This window comes from Gopherus flavomarginatus, chromosome 1 (genome assembly GCF_025201925.1).
Source record: "Gopherus flavomarginatus isolate rGopFla2 chromosome 1, rGopFla2.mat.asm, whole genome shotgun sequence".
NCBI lineage: Eukaryota > Metazoa > Chordata > Testudines > Testudinidae > Gopherus > Gopherus flavomarginatus.
Genome location: NC_066617.1, coordinates 116,672,599 through 116,690,742, shown reverse-complemented (window position 1 = coordinate 116,690,742; position 18,144 = coordinate 116,672,599). Strand labels below are relative to the sequence as shown.

General features: G+C 47.0%; 1 protein-coding gene across 13 annotated transcripts in view; it reads right to left on the bottom strand.

The window, feature by feature from the left end:
- Window positions 1-18,144, bottom strand: part of WNK1 (WNK lysine deficient protein kinase 1) — a 178,061-nt gene that overhangs the window by 14,111 nt on the left and 145,806 nt on the right. For 9 of the 13 annotated variants that reach the window (XM_050917851.1, XM_050917889.1, XM_050917860.1 and 6 more), the window contains 4 exons: window positions 10,656-10,858; window positions 8,708-8,902; window positions 7,470-7,562; window positions 4,757-4,798 (listed from right to left, as the gene is read on the bottom strand). In XM_050917851.1, coding sequence (XP_050773808.1) covers window positions 4,757-4,798; window positions 7,470-7,562; window positions 8,708-8,902; window positions 10,656-10,858 — 533 coding nt within the window. The remainder of the gene's footprint in view (window positions 1-4,756; window positions 4,799-7,469; window positions 7,563-8,707; window positions 8,903-10,655; window positions 10,859-18,144) is intronic. The other 4 variants (XM_050917907.1, XM_050917841.1, XM_050917913.1 and 1 more) reach the window with 2 other exon arrangements.

The window sequence follows — 18,144 nt, the reverse complement described above, 5'->3', positions numbered from 1 at the left end:
AGTGGTCCTTTGAAAAGCACAGAGAAGGGAGTTTTGGGGGAGGTGGGCAAAGAAACTCAATAGTATAGCTGGAATCAGATGATATCCAGTACAGATTTGTCTGTTATTTCCCAGTTTGGGGAAAATTTCACTAGCCACCCCCCTGAAATGAATCTCAGAATCTGGTGGCCTCAATATTGGTTCAGAGCTCTCTAGAATCATGTCAGAAACATTGGTAGTCATGACTGGAGTGGAAGGCACCAGGTATTTTGGTCTCTGCATTCTTTGTTGTTTGCAAGATGGCTCATAGGAGCATTGATAAAACACATTGGGGGTAAGGACCTTGATTTTTAAGGCTGTTTGATATTTTCTCTTTGGAGCAGGTGTATAAATACCGAGGGAGCAAAGAGTTGCCCTTAAGTCTTTCCATAAGTTCAGAGACTCATCCGGTCTTTTCATTAAAGAGATTAGTTTCACCAAATGAGATCTTCAGCTGTGCTCTCAACCTCCATCTTGAGCCCCAAAGAGTGTAACCATGTTTCCTGCTGCATCACAATGGCAGCTGCCAGGGATCTCTACCATAATCAGCCACATCAATTACATCCCACACAGATCCTGGCCACCACTCTGCCGTCAATAAGTGCTTGAAATGAGCAATTTATCCTTAAAGTCTAGAAACTTATGAGCAGTTCAAGGAATATTATTTGGCAAGAAAAGTCTGATAATTTGATCCTAAACTGTAGACTGGTAGATGTAACAATCTTTCTCCCCATAAGGTTGAGACATTTGCCTCCTTACCTGCGAGGGTGGTCCTTGGTGCTGTTGCTTGGATCTTTCAGTGGCTGCCTGGACTACCAAGGAGTTAACCCACCCTGCTCTGAACAAGAACTCTGTTCCTCTAGTCATGACAAAGTCTCTGCCCTCTTGTGAGTAGAGGCACAACTTTAGCTGGTTCCAGAATGGCTCCATTGACCAGGAGAGCAACTCAACTGAAACCTGCAGTTTGGAGGATATCCAGGAGCTTATGATCAGTGCCCTGGACTTTCTCTAAAGAGATCTGAAGCTCTTCCACCATTCTCCATATAAGCTCCTAGGACGGTTTATGATCATCCAGGGGAGACAGAGAGGCTGGAGCGACCACTTCATCAGGTAAGGAGGATACCCTTGTTGGAACCAGATTATCTTTCCTGTTTCCATGGACTCAAGGGTTCAGACTGGCCCCTTGGAGAAGGGTGGTATGAGTCCCCACTGGAACTGAGATTCTGGGTAACATGCGTAAGGGTCCCAAGAACCCCAATAAGGGGTTGAAGCCAGGTTGTGGTGACCGCCAAGGCACTGAGTACCACTGGTCTGAGAAGGAAGATCCTACCTGATAGTCGAGGCTGATTCCAAGAAATTCTCAATCTCCTGTCTGGGCGGAATTTCCCTGGGTGGAGCAGAAGCTGCTCCACCAGTCTATCTGACCCTTCTCAAGATGAAAAAGTTCAGATATAGGTCCATCAGCAGTGCCAACAGATCCACAGAGAGAAATCCATGACTAGCAGACAGGACAGCCTTCTCCCAGAGTCCTAGATTCCCACAGGCACTAGTTTCTCTCTAGTGAGAATCAGTCCTGATAACAAGGGAGACTGTGAATCCAGGAGAATGAAGCTATCATCAGCAGTGGTATAAATCAGTGATAGATTACTATTTCTAAAACTGTTATTCCATACCACTGAAGTGGTAGTTGATAGCAATTCCTTATGGGGTTGTGCTAGTACTATTAGTGAATGAGTCTCTGACCTGACGGTAACCAACAGTTCCCAGTCCTTTGGGTTTTGGTGCTTCAGTTTGGATGGTACTGCAGTCAGTGTTAAGGCTGGAACAGAAGCCGATACTGAAGGTATTCTCACTCCCGAGTCTTTTGACTATGCCTATGTGGCTTACGAGAGTCTAACCTCTTATGGCTTAGGCATGAAGGCTCACTTGACTTGGATGGGGGTCAAGGAGGGATCTTTCCTCTTCCAGGATTGGGGAGTATGAGAGAGTGCTCTTTACTCTCATGAGGAGGCCGAGTCACAAGGTCCTTCCCTCTGCCCTTCTCTGCACCGGAGTCAAAGAACTAGGAGACATGCTCCTTGTCAACTCTGGGAGGGTCTCCCCAGTGTTAGTCTGATTGGAGTCTCATTGCTTGCTTCATAATTTGTTTTTGAAGTCAGAGCTCTTGCCCCTGCTGTGCTAGGCTGGAGAAGGAGTGGCAGATACTGCACTTGGTGGAGGTAAGTGCCTCCTTAAGGCAGTAGAGGCAGCACTGGTGGTGGTGATCACTGACCAAAAGGAGCAGGGGCAAGCAACAGTTTTTGAAGCCCAGAGGTCTGGGCATAAGCCAGTCCCATGCCAAGAAGTTTCCCCAGGGTGGGGATTCTAACACTAGCTAACTATAACTCTCAAAAACACTAAAAAAAACCCTAAGGATAATGTAACTTTGAATATATTTACAAGATGGAGAAAAGAGAAACTCTGGACACTGTGGAGGATTCCAGCTCAGGCCCTGTGGCAGTAAAAATGAACCAGAGAGGCAGGCGGTCAGTCTGCCACGTCTCGTATACACTCGGCGCAGACCATGAAGGGAGCTGAAGCATAGGTGCAGACCAATGGACAGTACTTGCAAGAACTCTCCAGTCTCAGGTGCACGGTGTTTATGTGCACCCCCAGTGGAAAGCACATGGGTCCGGCACTCAAAGAACCACCATTCTTCCTCAAAATACAGGGAAGATGCACACCAGTGCTGAATCAGCAAACCTTGGACACCTGCCTCTCAACTAGAATTAAGAGGCTTGCAAAACAATTACTGCTGGCTTGCTACTAAGGTTACAACAGGCACAGCATCAGGAATAACCCAGGTGTGCTGAACAGATATGTCTGACAAAAATTATCAAAAACCTCAGCACTGAAATCACCATCTCACTCCTGAACAAGGCTAGAAGCCAAAACCACTACCTGAAATCAATGAAGCTGTTCTCTGTTACTGACTTCCCTAGACATCTCTCTTCAGGACCCTCATACCTGAGAAAGAACATCAGCCTCTCCAAATCTCAGCTAGAATGGCTCGTTATGATATTGAAGAAGAAAGGCAACATATCATTACCTGTAGCAACTAAGCAATGTGCTACTAGAGTGAGTAATGCTATCCCCTCTCCCAGCACTGTCTAGAAAACATGAAACCCTCTCTCTACCTATAGTACCTAATAATAGGTGTGTAATCTTTAGGAGCAAGAAGCCCCATGCAGCAACATAGATGAAGGGGGAAGAGAACGGAGGGCCTCTCTGACAAACGTGGTGGGAGTTCAAAAGGAACAGAGTAACAGGACCATACTGTGTAGAGTGCTAAGGAAATTGTGATGGAACAATGAAAATCTCAAGCTTGTGTAATGTGAAAGGGTCTGGAACAATTATCTGACAAGGCAGCAAAGCAAGGGAAAGGGTGAAGTTGGAATCCACATAAACAGGCAAGAGTGACAAAGCAAAAGGTACTTAACAGGAGGTACCAAAACAGACAGCAAGATAATCACATTCCATAGTCAAGAGTTCATGCAGGAACCAGCACCTCTCAACCCCTTCCTGATGGCCAGTCATCTGCACCCCGCTGCTTGATACATTTATACATTGTAAACCCAGTTACATTTTGGTCAGGAATTACAGCTCATACCCCAGTGTCTCCAACCTAATCCACAGACACGGGGTTGGGAGAGACAGGCACATTTAGTCAAGAGACACCGGAGTGTATTTGCCTGTAAACGTGCAATGGGATTTACAAACATTTTGAAATGCTTGCTTTGAGTAGCTTCTGTTGTCTACAAAGTGATTTTGTTAACTAATGAGCACTTGTCTCAGCCTCACAGCAGGGACAGAGTAGGATTGGCCTGTGCCGTAAAACATGAGCTAATAATACAAGGCTCATTTCTTATCAACAGCATTTTATTAAACATTCTCAGGGATTTTAAATCTCAGAAACGGGTTATTGTGCTCTAATCCAAACCTAAAGCCATCCAGAAGAGTCTGAAAGGGGAGTGCTTAGATTCATGGCATTCAATGGAAACAACCCCTCTAGTCCTGCTCAGCCACAGCAAACGTCCCAGTTTCTTGTCTGGTGACATAATGAAAGATTTGAAAAGAAAACAAACAGACTTCTCCCCTCGGCCCATTACTCCATCATGCTTTCATTCTCTGCCCCCTTTTATTTCCTCCCTTGGAAACCAGCCTGAGCACCCACCCTCAAAGACAACTTTAGATAATACCAGCACACTTAGATTAGGCATATCTAAACTGTTCCTGTTTTGGGTGCACAGGTTGAAGCCGATTAATGGCTTGTCCTCACGCTTTAAGATCGTGAAGGAGTTGCTGCAATGGAATCAGGAGACAATGGTAGGCAAACCCCTTCAGCATAGTCATTACAAGCAAATCCTGCTGCATAAAGGGGTAATTTTAGCACATCAGCACTGCTGTGTGCAACTGATCCTGCTTCACAATTCACTGTCATTACCAATCAGCAAGGAGTTCCACAGCTAAGCTGAGGGCCAGCAAGCCTCTACAGTACTGAACAGCAGTTCATTTCCCACTGCAAAAATGAATAGGCAGCCAGAACCTATTAACATGTTAACAAAGGAACACATGTTAGAGGGGATAATCGAGACAGAGACAGATGCTGTGCTGGAGACAGATTCACAGAGGTTAGGCTTCGCTGATCAAAGGGAAACTCATGAACAGGGACCAGAAATAACAGAAGATAGATAATTACTACAGAGCTGGTTGCAAGGACAGACTTTTTTCACCATCTTCCCTGAAGCACAAAGAAAGAGTAATTTGTTAAAATAAGAGAAACAGTGAGAAGTGTTTAATATCAGCAAACAGCACATAAAGCCCAATGAGAAGGAGGAGACGGTACAGCTGGACACTGCCACTGGCTGCAGTTACATTGACAGCCCAGTGGATGTTATATGGAAATAACCAGACCACAAGACAGTGTTTCATCATTTCTGCTCTCGCAAAAACAAGACTAATATGTTTGTTCTGAAAACTAGTGTTATCTTAAGAATGTTAGGGATATGCTGGTGGTTAGGGCTGGTTCTTATTGATCACTGGCTGTTTGCCACAAGAGCAACAGCAAAAAATCTCCCACCTCTATCTGGAAAGGGAAAGCGTCCCTCATGGCTTTCATTTGTCTGAGAATTTGTGGGGTACTCAGAGGATCCAAGTGTGGATCATGTACTTTCACCATCTGTCACTACATCCCCCTTCCATATTTTCTGAAATGTTAGTGCAGGACTTACGGAGAACCCTACTGGGCCTGTACCAATCAGCTCCTCCAGCTGCACAGTTAAAAGCATGTTATTCATCAATGCACTGTTTCCTCTTCATTGCTGTTCCTAACTAGGTGTCTTTCCCCCACCCTCCAGAAGTGGCTGAGACAGTATATCAGATTCCAGGAAGCAAGCAACCTGTAAACAAACTGAGCATTCAAGCCAAGCTGCGCTATCGGAAGCATTACCCACTTTTACAGGACAGCTACAATAAACCTTTTAGAAGGTCCATCCACCAATGTCAAATTTCAGGAGTGAAAACAATTCATCCCACCACAGCATGCTACCTGCTTCTCAGGAGAGGCTTTATAGTTTGCCTCAAGAGGACTGACAGCTGGACTGAGGTTGTGACAAGCTAACAGTACACTACCATGTAAGAAAGCAGTAAGGATAAGTACATCCAGCTCACAATGCTAATCTCAGAGGCTGGGAGTGAAGGAGTAACACCCCAACTGTTCTTTACATTACCCTCCCAATAAAGGCATAGGGAAAAATAAATATATACTTTCCCAGATTTTCTAAGAATTTAACTTCTTCCAGGAAAAGAAACTATCAAGCTTGGCAATCCAAATGGACATTCTCTGCACATCTCTTCAATACCCTTAATCTACCTGCTCAAAGCTTTTAAAGCTGTGTTGTTTGGAAGCCAAGCAGCAGGGAGAGATGAAAAGTTACACGAGCAATTATGCACTAATAGTGCATTTAGTCCCAATATTGCAAATTTATTTATGGCAGGATTTAAATTATTGCTGAAAAACTCAACAGTTAAGGACTCTTCTCACCCTCCTCTCAATATAAAGAGGATAATTGTCAGTTCCATTGCAGCTGTCTCTGTAGAAGGCTTGCTCTGTAACTGTTGCTTTGTTCATTGGAGTTCATCCACAAAGATCTCTAGCCCAGCTGAGCTGCTGCATGCTGTAGGAGGACAAATGCTACAAGTCTGTGGAATGTGTGTGAAATGTGGCAAATGAAGGCCATTTCACAGGGCTGCTCACGTACCCGGTCATCTGCGGAGGGTGGGGAGGGAGAGAGAGAGGAGCGTCACAGCATTCAAAGGTCCTGTCTACATTGGAAGCATAGTGGGATTTTGTATCACTCCCAGGAAAAAAGCATAGTTTTTGCAGCCTTAGCCCATGCATTTAAATACTTCAAATAACCACATCAGAAGTTTGAGGCTCATAGGTCAAAACCCCCATCCTATTACCTCCCTGCCCCCTCCGCTTTTAAACTTGAACTAGTTTGCTAGGACAGCTGGAATGGCCTTAAATAAGAAGGATGCGGAGTTATTTTTTGTGGGCTAGGAAGAAAGGGGTGTTTTGAGGAGTTTCTCTCACCACAACCCTCTACCTATGGCATGTTTAATCTGCCTCCAATCCTCAATACAAAGCCCTTTCTGAACATAGGTCCTTTGGCTACTAATATGGAACATGATCATTTGGCCTGAGTGTTCCTTTGCACACATGGCTAATACCTTTAAACAGTGCAAGTTTTAGTCACTAGTTACTCAGTGATTATGAAAAGTGTAAATGCTGATTACCTCAGCATTTACACTGAGCACTTCTGGGAACAGCATGCAAAGATTTACCCACCGTATAGGGAGATGTGTTGGAGGAAGAAGCCATACAAAATTTATTTCACGTTTTCATTAAGGCAGCTACTTTTTTCTGTTAGGAAAGACAGTACACACCATACACCCCCATTGCTGTAATTTGGAATGGGCAGCCCTCTCTCTGCCACCCTCAGTGCTACTGAGGAGAACCAGATTTTTCCCCAGAAGTCTCCTTGGTGTCAACAAGTACAATCTGTAACAATCATAACTGAAACCACAAGGCAAGATCCATATATTCATATATCTTGTGACCTCCTCCTCCCAGTCTCTGCTAATGCCTTGAAGAACAACTATTTCCCACATACAAGTTTTCCTAAAAGTTTATCTAAGTTATTTGGCCCTTGTTAAGGTCTGTACTGAACAAGACACTTAACATGAGAACCCAAACTTCTAAGGTGTATTAAGAGCTATTAAGCAGAGCCATGAAGTGGAGGGAATACAAGTAGGCAGAAGAGAATGGGCTGCATGAGACATCAGATCCAAGCAGCAGGAAAAAAAAAAAAAAAAAAAGAAGACAAAGAAGGAGTAAAGGTGTTACACACAAAGAGCCAAGCAGGGCGTACTCAGAAATCGGGTCCTCCTGCCACCAGGCTTGAACATCACCCGCTCAGATGCACAGTTAAACTTCGCACAGCCTGTGATAAAACAAGAGAGGGAAGAACAGAGAGAGGAGAGAAGAGACAGAACACAACTACAAGACGTTAGCAACTTGAGGTTGGATGGGTGAAATGCAGTAACATGGCACACAAGAACAAGCCTCAAGAGATGGAGTAGGGGATATGTACACAGTACAAGGAAAAAGGACTCTTCCTCCACTCATAGGTCGAGTTTGTTTTTTGCTAAAAGAATGCTACCTTCCAATACCTAATCCATTAGGAATAAGACTCAGCTGTGGAGTGCAGCCTAACTCCTGGCAAAGGCATTCTCTCAATTACATAAGACACTGCACAACTTCAGGACACAGGAAGTTACACATTAGTAGCCCCAACATTTCTGAAACAGGTTAGTGGAGAAAGGGAAGAGAATCCCCAGAAGGAAAGGTTTCTGAAGGAGCAGCTTTCCATCTTCCATTCTTTTATTTATTGATCCTTTTCTCCTATCAATGTCTACATTTTACTCCACACATTAATTCAAACAAAACCACCACCAGCTTGTTGAGACTGCTGCATTCAACTCGTCTCATGGGAACATTTATAATGGGTATTTGTAAAATAGTGTATATGGAAAAATGGAACAATTGTCAATCATAGAAATGAATAAAGCAATACACAAATAGACCAACAATCTTTAATGAGTGGAAGAAAGGAGGCCCCCAAATATCAAGCAGAGCCTTCCAGAGACTAGTTAAAGCTCTAAAACCTTATCAGACGGATTAATGCCCAATCTGGGTGCTATAAGGAAAAGAGCTATTAACTACCCCCTTCCACTGTGTGCTCATATTTTACATCCTTATCTCCAGAATTTTTTAGTCAATAGAACTGCAGAGTTAGTTGCATTTTCTGAAGGATTTTTTTTCAGCCTCTTCAGGTTTTTCTAACCTTTCAGTGCTGTCATTAGAGCAGAAGGGGCAGTATGTTACCCCCTCATTACCTCACCTCTGATTTTCCCAACCTGAAAACTTAGAAATCTAACTGCAAATAGTGGGCTGGGCCTCACAAAGAGAGACTAACACCCTGATCAGTCTCTAAACACAGGCCATATCCTGAAGTCAATCTACTGTATTGTGAGGCTGATAACTCCCTGGTGTAAGACTTAGCATTAATTTCATAGAAGTTCTTACCTTGGCCTGGTGCAGAAAGGCTTGGTACCGAAACAGCGCCATCACTGGTGAAGGCAGAGTAGAGGTTCTCACTAGAAGGAGATGGCTTAAGGGGCTGTAACAGATGGTTCTGCCCAGTCTCTGGGACATTTCCAGGAGGATGAAGGGTCTGCTGGGGGGGCAAGACTGAGGGAGCACTCTGAGAAGACAGGTTGCCTATAAAAAGAAATAAGAATCAGGACACGGGACAATATAGACATTCAGCTTCCCCACCTCACCTCAGAGGCTTTTCCACTGTTCCCATTGGACAGAAGGAAGTGTGTCTAGAGCTTGGGAGATTTAACAGGAAAAATCTGCAGTGAATAATTAGAACTAAAATCTATCACTGGGAGGGACTTGTAGGAGTGATAAGGGAGAAATGCTGAGAATGTAAGATCAGCAGGAAAATCCAAGGGAAGGGCCTTCACCCTTTTGCCAAGATTCTTATATCTAGATTATCTTGCCTTATCAAAGGATACAGAGGGGGACTTTGCTGTTGCTGAGAAAGGAGACAGGAGCAGAATTTGGAATAACCATTTTTTAGAAAGGCTTCTAATTACAGCCCTGCTCTGCCTCAGTGTCAAGATAGCTCCTCCATTGCATGCAAGAGCAGAATTACGCAGTGCAGGTGATGGAGCATGGGGAGAAAAGGTGTCATTACTTAAGATGCCAATTACCGAGAATCTTGTTTTGAAAGCAAAATACTGTTCTATAGTAGTTTTAGTTCATTCATTGGTATAGAGAGTCATCTTCTGTTCTGTGAGCCCTTTAGGTCAGAATACACTGCTCACGTAACAGTCCCTAAAGAAGATACAACAGCAGGGATTTTTGCATCTCATTCTCAGAATAGTGAAATATTTAAACAAGTCTTTGGGAGTGTCACCTATAAATCCGATCTTTTAAAAAAAAAGTTTGGTGTTGTCGTCATGTGAGAAGCTGACAGCACTGGAGATAGAAAATCCCACTTATCCACAAAAGAGATACAGACAGTGCAAGTTTTCCCAAAATACCCTGCCAATGCACTACCACCTTGACCTGGAGGGACCTCTTCTGTGAGTAAAATGGACAGTGGGTACTGAACTTCCATTCAATCTTTGGTCTTTGCACTGAGACTACTAACAGGCAGGCCAATTAATGCTAAAATTGCTAGGCAGACCACCAAACCATTTCACAAAGACCACTGATGCAGTTTGTGGAAGGAAAATTCACTTGAAGATATGTGCCCTGCTGTGTCCTCTGGACTCAGCCCTGAGCATAGCCACTTCAGCAAATATTTCCATTCACAATGCTGGCCTTCCCACATCCATGTGCTAAATGGCATTCACAGGGTTTTAGAGGGATTTTTGCATGTGCTGGGGAAGGAACTTTGATTTTCATGGACCTAATTTTCTGACTACTGTTGCTAGTTAGGAAAACTGCTGTGTGTTTTAATAAGAATGGCTTCCCTCAAAATCCATCCTTTTCCTCATTTAATCCTGTAATTACACGAGATGCTTAATTTGTGACATTGCAGTCACTTCCACAGCAGACTCATCTCAATGAAGTTATAATCTCATTTTTTGAGAACGAGATGCTGTGCTATTAAGCACCTATTAAAGAAAATAAAGACATCTGCAACAAGGGTCAAAGGAACAGAAATACCACCAAGTACAGCAGTGGTCCCCAACCTTTTTGTGGCCAGTAGCACATTCATGTTTTCAGAAGAGTGTGGCAGGTGCCAACAATTTTTCAAGGCTTATTTTGTATTTGTACATTAAATAATACGAAAAACATTTAATATTCTTCCTACTCTGGGTTGAAATAATACGTACGTTGTCTCTTATTTGAACCATGGTCTATTGTAAAAAGAGTTTAGACAGAATCAAAAAGGTGCTAATAAACAATTTACGCTGTGTGTCACATTGGGTACGGAAACCTGAGGGTGCCTTACCTAGCAGCTGAGGGCTCTTATTACCCTGGGAGCTGCTGCGGCTGGATTTGCTGCCTTTTCCTTTAGTAGGTCTCCTCCTCCTCCCTGAGAGAGGAGCAGCTGGGGGGATGATTACTGCAGGGGGGACCTTTCCCAGTTTGGTGTACAGCAATTCAATTTCCTGCTTCTGGCGATTGTGCAGCTCCTGGATCTCTTTATAGTGCCTAAAGAGTTAAAAGCATGAATAAGAACTTAACAGTCCTGTCCCATCCCACTGAATGGCTTTCTTTCTGAGGATGGAAAATCTTGGCCACAATTAGCAAGCTGGATGCCCCACACACAAAAATCACTTGCTTCATTCCCCTTATAGGAATTGTAACTTTCCTAAGACACGAGTACTTTGAAATTTCCACTAGGCTTGGTATTGTCTCAGATTCTTCTGATGTTTTATATGTACAAGATCTAAAACTGCCAGCTATCCTTAAAAATATGCACATACACACACACGTACATGGGTGGGTGTTCTTCACAGGCACTTATGCAGGAAGTCTAGCCTATCTTAGAAAATAACAAGAACACAAGCAGCTCAGTTTTCTCTGACATCTTTGTCCCTATCCCTATGGGCTCAGGATAACATTTTCAAGTGCCCTTAGGTGGTTTTGGAACTTAAGTTCCATTTTCAAAGGAGACACTGGCACCTGACTAGGTCAACTTGTGACACACATTTATACACAAGAGATATCTGTTAAAACTGAGCATAAAAAGTTTGTGTGTGTATTTACAGAAAAAAGTTACCTCGTAACTATTATTCTTCCGACATGTGTTGCTCATGTCCATTCCAATTAGGTGTGTGCGCACCACGTGCAGTAGTCGGAAAGTTTTTCCCCTAGCAGCACCCGTCGGGTTGGCTGTGGAGCCCCCTGGAGTGGCGCCTTTATGGCGCTCAATATATGACCCTACACCACCTCAGTTCCTCCTTGCTGGATACTCCGACAGAGAGGAGGGTTGGTGGGTTTTGAATGGATAGGAGTAACACATCTTGAAGAACAACTGTTACCAGAGGGTAACCGTTTTTTCTTCAAGTGATTGCTCATACCGATTCCCAAGCCTTACCTAGGCAGTGGGGTCAGAGTTATGGAATCACTGATTAGAGCACTGCTCTGTGAAAGCTGCATCATCTCTGGCATGCCAGATGATGGTGTAGTGAGGTGATCTATGTACTGAGGACCAAGTTGCTACTCCACAGATTTCTTGTATCGGGACCTGAGCCAGGAACATAGCTTATGAAGCCTGAGTCCTCATGGACTGTGCAGTAAGAGCCGGGGCTGTTAATTTGGCCAGCTCGTAGCATGTGCAGATGCACGACGTGATCCAGGAAGATATTCTTGGAGATGGGAGCGGGAGTCCTTTTATCCGGTCTGCCAGTGCTATGAACAACTAGTTCGACTTCCTGCGCTTGATATAGAAGACTAGTGCTTGCCTAACATCCAGGGAGTGCAGTCTCTGCTCATGGCTACTGGAATGAGGCTTAGGATAAAAAGCAGGAAGGAAAATGTTCTGACTAACGTGGAAGTGTGACACAACCATAGGAAGACAGACCAGGTGAGGTCTGAGTTGCATCTTATCCCTGTGGAAAACCGTATAAGGTGGGTCTAAGGTAAGGGCCTTTAACTCAGACACCCTCCTTGATGATGTAATGGTGACCAGAAAGGCAACCTTCCACAACGGACAAAGAAGGGAGCAAGTCGCCAGTGGTTCAAATGGGGACCCCATTAGCCTGGAGAGGACCAGGTTAAGGTCCCACATGGGGACAGGCTGTCTGATCTGGGAATGCAGCTCTTCCAGACCCTTGAGGAACTGGCCAACCATGGAGTTGGCGAAAATGGAGCATCCAGACGCTCCCAGGTGGAAAGCCAAAATAGCAGCAAGGTGTACCTTTATGGAGGACACTGCCAAGCCTTGCCGTTTCAGGCACAGAAGGTGCTCTAAGATAAGAGGTATAGGTGCCTGAAAAGGGAATGTATGATGCTAGTCACACCAACAAGTAAATGTTTCAAACTTTGCCAGATATGTGGCTCTAGGTGGGAGCTTCCTGCTGCCAAGTAGGACCTCCCTTAGCTATTCTGAGCACAGAAACTCCATGGGGCTCCTCCATGAAGCTTCCAAGCCATGAGATGGAGGGACTGCAGGTTGGGGTGATGAAGACTACCATGGACCTGAATGATCAGTTCAGATAGGAGAAGCAACATAGTCGAGGCATCCCCTGACAATTCCAGGAGTGTGGTGCACCAATGTTGTCGAGGCCATGCTAGTGCCGCCAGAATTCTCTCTACCCTGTCCCTGCAGACCTTTGAGTAGGATCTTGTGCACAAGAGGGAATGGGGGGAAAGGTGCAGAGCAGGTGGCCTTCCAGGGCAGCAGAAATGCATCCGTGATTGAGCCTGGGCTGTGTTTCTGGAAGGAGCAGAACTATTGGGCACTTTGTTGCTCCGGGTGTTGAACAGATTGACATGATGACACCCCCACCTTTGGAAGATGGCACGTATGACATCCGGGCAGATGGATCACTCATGATTGCAGAAGGACCCGCTGAGGTGGTCCGCCAGCACGTTCTGAACTCCTGGTAGATAGGATGCTTCCATGTGAATGGTGTGGGCTATGCAAAACTCCCACAGCCAGAGGGCTTCCCAACGTAGAGGAGAGGAATAGGCTCCACCCTGCTTGTTGATGTAAAACAAGACAGTGGTGTTGTCAGAACTGCTACGCATTGACCTTGTGGTCAGTCCTGAGAGGTCTGGCACGCTAGTCCCACTGCCCTCAGCTCCTTGATGTTGATATGGAGGGCGAGCTAGTCCTGCAACCAAAGGCCCTGTGTTTGGAGGGCTCCCAAATGCACTCCCCATCCCAGAGCTGACACATCCATTACTAAGGACAAGGAGGGCTTTTGAAAGGGACTCCTTCGCACACTGTCCGAGGGTGGAGCCACCATCGAAGGGACCTGGCACCTGTCCCGGCATCATAATCACTGAATTCAGGCTCTCACCTCTTGGGTGATAGGCCGAAGTGAGCCACACCTGTAGAGGTCTGAGCCTCAATTTAGCATGCTGGGTCATAAAAGTGCAGGCTGCCATGTGGCCGAGAAGACTCATGCATCCCCTTGCTACAGTGGTAAGATATTGCCTGAGGCCTTGAATGATGTCTGTCATGGCTTGGACTCTGGCAAAAGTGCTCTTGCCTGAACTGAGTCTAACAACACCCCGATGAACTCTATTCTTGGGGTCAGTGACAAGGCTGACTTGTTGAAGTTGAGGAGGAGACCCAGTCTCTCAAATGTGGATCTGACCAATCAGACTGGAGAGTCCACCTGTCCCTGGTACAGCTCCTGAGCAGCCAGTCATTAAGGTAGGGTATATCTGCACCTGCCTCCAATGCTGCAATGCAGCCATGACCAACATGCACTCGGTGAACACTCTGGAGGCTGCTGAGATGCCAAATGGAAGGACGGTAAATTGTAGGAACCATCTGTGTGCAGGCTGAATAGCTATATGGAAGCACGCGTCTTTCATGCCGAGGGCGGCATATCAGTCTCCCAGATCCAGAGACAGCATAATTGTACCCAGGAAGACCATGTGGAACTTCAACTTTACCATGAACTTGAGTCCTCACAGACTTAGAATGGGTCTGAGACCCTCCCCCACAGCTTGGCTTTGGGGATTAAGAAGTATTGGGAATAGAATCCCTTGCCCCATAGATCCTGAAGAACCAACTTGCTTGTGAAAAGGGTTCCCTGAAGAGGGATAGGGAAGGGAGGGTAGGAGCAGAATTGGAGAGAATATCCTGCTTCTATGGTACAGAGAATCCAGCAGTCCAAAGTTATTTGGGCCCAAGCACAGTAGAAGTGGGACAGATGATTCAAGACAGACAGGGAAGGATCCAGAATTGCGGCTGGTGTGCTGTCCTCAGGTTCACCTTCAGAAAGCCTGCTTTGAACCAGACAATGGTTTAGTCGGGCCTGGGCCCTGGCCCTGGCCCTGCCCGGGCAGGGGGTGGGAAGGCTTGTGTCTGCCATTCTTGTCCCCCTTGCTATAAAAGTCCTGCCTCAGCCGAGGAGGATAGCAGCGCTGCTGCTGCTGAAGCTTGAAATATTTACGTTGGGTTGCTGGGGTATACGTACCCAAGGATTTCATGGTAGCCCTGGGGTTCTTTACGCTATGCAGCCTAGAATCATAGAATATCAGGGTTGGAAGGGACCTCAGGAGGACATCTAATCCAACCCCCTGCTCAAAGCAGGACCAATCCCCAGACAGATTTTTGCCCCGATCCCTAAATGGCCCCCTCAGCGACTGAACTCTCACCCTGGCTTTAGCAGGCCAATGCTCAAACCACTGAGCAACCCTTCCCCCTCTAGAGTCAGTCTGCTCTGCAAACAGACCTGCCCCATCAAAAGGCAGGTCCTACATGGTCTGTTGAATCTTAGGCAGCAGTCTCGAGGCCTGCAGCCATGAGCTATGCCTCATGGCAATACCAGAGGACAAGGTGCATGCCACTGAGTTTGCAGCATCCAGTGAGGCTTGTAAAGAGGTCCGTTCCACTGCCTTGCCCTCCTCCACTATCACTCCAAACTCCTCCATGGATCTGTTGGCACCAGCTCCTTAAACTTGAGCATTGAGTTCCAGGAGTTGAAGCTGTTATTTACTCAGAACTGCCTGCTGGTTGGCAATCCTGAGTTGCAGCCCCACCATGGAATACACTTTGCACCCGAATAAATCTAGGTGCTTGGTGTCCTTGGACTTAGGCGCTGGAGCTTGTTGTCCCTACCTCTCCTTTTCATTTACTGCAGCCACCACCAATGAGCAAAGCTGTAGGTGTGTGAAGAGATATTTGTACCCCTTAGATGGGACAAAATACTTCCTCTCCACACCCTTTGCGATAGGAGGGATGGAGGCCAGGGTCTGCCAAATGGTCTTAGTATTGGCCTGTACAGTCTTGATGAGGGGTACAGCCACTCTCAACAAGACTTCCAGGGCTAAGATGTCAACCATCGGATCCTCTGACTCCACCACCTCCTCGACATGCAGGCCCATATTTTGTGCTACCCTACGAAGGAGGTCGTGGTGGGCACGGCTGTCTATGGGAGGCAATCCAGAGATGGAAGTGCCTGCAAACGCTTCATCCAGGGAGGATGAAGCGGCAGCTAATGGGGGAACCGGGTCTTCCTGACCCTCTTGGTCTCCAGGGGCCTCCTGTCCGCCTCTCTGTCAGGGCCAACCATACCTGGATCAGGCTCAGGAACTGGAGTTGGTTCCAGGGCAGGTAGTGCAACCAGTACCTCCTCAGCACCGCTAGGGGTGGGGCGACTGGCTGATGCCTCCAGCACCCACAGTTCAGAGGCCAAACAGGAACCTTTGGATTGGGCACCCTGGGCCTGGTGGTATGCCCACGGGGTCCAAGATAGGCACTGCGCTGGGCTCTGCCACTGCACAGGCCACAGCCCTGCCCTCACCTCAGCCCTTCCACGGCCTGACTGGTGCTGGCCCCACTGAGTACCTAGACCCGGTCTTTGAGTCCGAAGATGGGGACTGGGACCGCAACAGCCAGGGTGGTGCTGAGTGGTGCCGCGAAGCTGACCAATGCCGGGATAACTGGTGCCAGGAGTGGGACCTGCTGCATGATGGGGATCAGTGTCACGATTGAGAGCACTGGCATGACCTGGAGCCATGCAGAGGGATTCCACTGGCAGTGCTGAGGGACGAAGCATCGCTGATTTGCCTCAAGACAGTGCCACATGTTCTGGTACCAGAGGCTTGGCTCGAAGGACCGAGAACCGTGGTGCAGTCATGGCAATGAGGTCACTCACAGCCTCAAAGGTGTCTGAGGAGGTGGAATTGCCATCCACTCCAATGATCTGACTTAGGGAATCCAATGGCACCAGACTCAATGGTCCCCCTTGTGGGGCACAAAAGTCAATGGTACTTGCTCCAAAGTCTTCGTCCCTGGGTGCTCCTCTCTGGGATGTGCCCCATTGGCCAGCTCCAAAGGGGTGCATTTTTGAGTCTGAGATCCGCTCCTCCCCTGCTTCCAGTGCCACTGCTGCATCAGGGAATGGGACCAGTGCTGGGTCAATCCTGCTGGTTTTGGTGCCAGTGAGTGGCAGAGTCACGGGTCTCTCCCAGAGTCCTTCCACAGTGCCACTTCTACCACTGCTGCTAGGGCACTGCACACCCATGAGCCTGATGCCGGGTATTGCCGTGCCGATGTAGGTTGCAGTCTAAGTGCCGCCTTCATAAGGGGCTGCTTGAGGCAAAAATCTCACTGCTTTTTTGTTCCGAAGTGAAACGTTTAACAAATCCTGCACCTGTCCGCTTGGTGTGCTTCCCCCAAACACTTAAAGCAAGCGTTGTGGGGGTTGCCCGTTATCATGGTCTTGTTGCAGGACTTGCAGGGTTTGAACTCTTGAGACTTAGGCATACTCTGAGTCCCAGCAGGGAACATGGTCAGGGCAAAGGGGAAGACCCCCCACTCCCAACTGCTATCTGCTGTAACAACCAAAAACATTAAAACAAAGCTTAACAAGGCTAGGAATAAACTGCAAACTAAACTAAACTGAAAGCTGGGGAAAATGAGGAGAGCTTGCTGAGCAAGTCACTGCAGTTCCAACGACCATTACTGGCAGTAAGAAGGAACTGAGGCGGCACTGGGTCAGCAGGATCATATATTGAGCACCATGAAAGGCACCATTCCAGGGTGCTCCACAGCCAACAGAAAGGGTGCTGCTAGGGGAAAAACTTTCCAAAGACTGTGCATGTGGCACACACACACTTAACTGGAATAGATATGAGCAACTCTCGAAGAAGAACCATCACATTCATTTATCAGTAAACTAATTTTACCCTATGTGAAAATGGGCAATTACTACAGAAAAATACCGTATATACTCATTCATAAGCCGAATTTGTTTAGTAAAAAAGGGAAGCACCAGAGAAGAGGGTTAGCTTATGAATGGATATAGAGGGAGAGGTGGGACACAACCCCTCCCGCCAACAGAGGGTGCAAGGAGAGGCAGCACAGCCAGCAGAGCCAGAAGGGAAGAGGCGGGGCCAGAGTCTCTCCACTTCTGGCCATGCCGCCCTCCCCCTAGCCTCTGAAGCAGCTGCAGATCCGGGGCTGGCAGGCTGTGGCCACGCCACCCAGGCCATCGGAGCAGGCTGCGGCCAGGCCAGAGACATCCTCCCCTGGCCCTCCCCAGATAAGTTGGGAAGGGATGGGATGGGGAGAGTGTGGGGTCCCGGGCTAGGGTTGGGATCATGTGGGGGGTGGTCACAGGGGTTACTCCTCTGACTCCCAGCTTCTCCCTACAAAAAATTTCCCACAAGTTGCTGTCCCAGCCTGTCAGGGTAAGCAGCTGGTGCGCTGGGACACTTTGTTCACTTAGGTTTACCTCTGTGCCTGCGGACGCTCGACGTAAACAAAACCATCTTGGCCCACCAGCGGCTTATCCTGATGGCCTGGG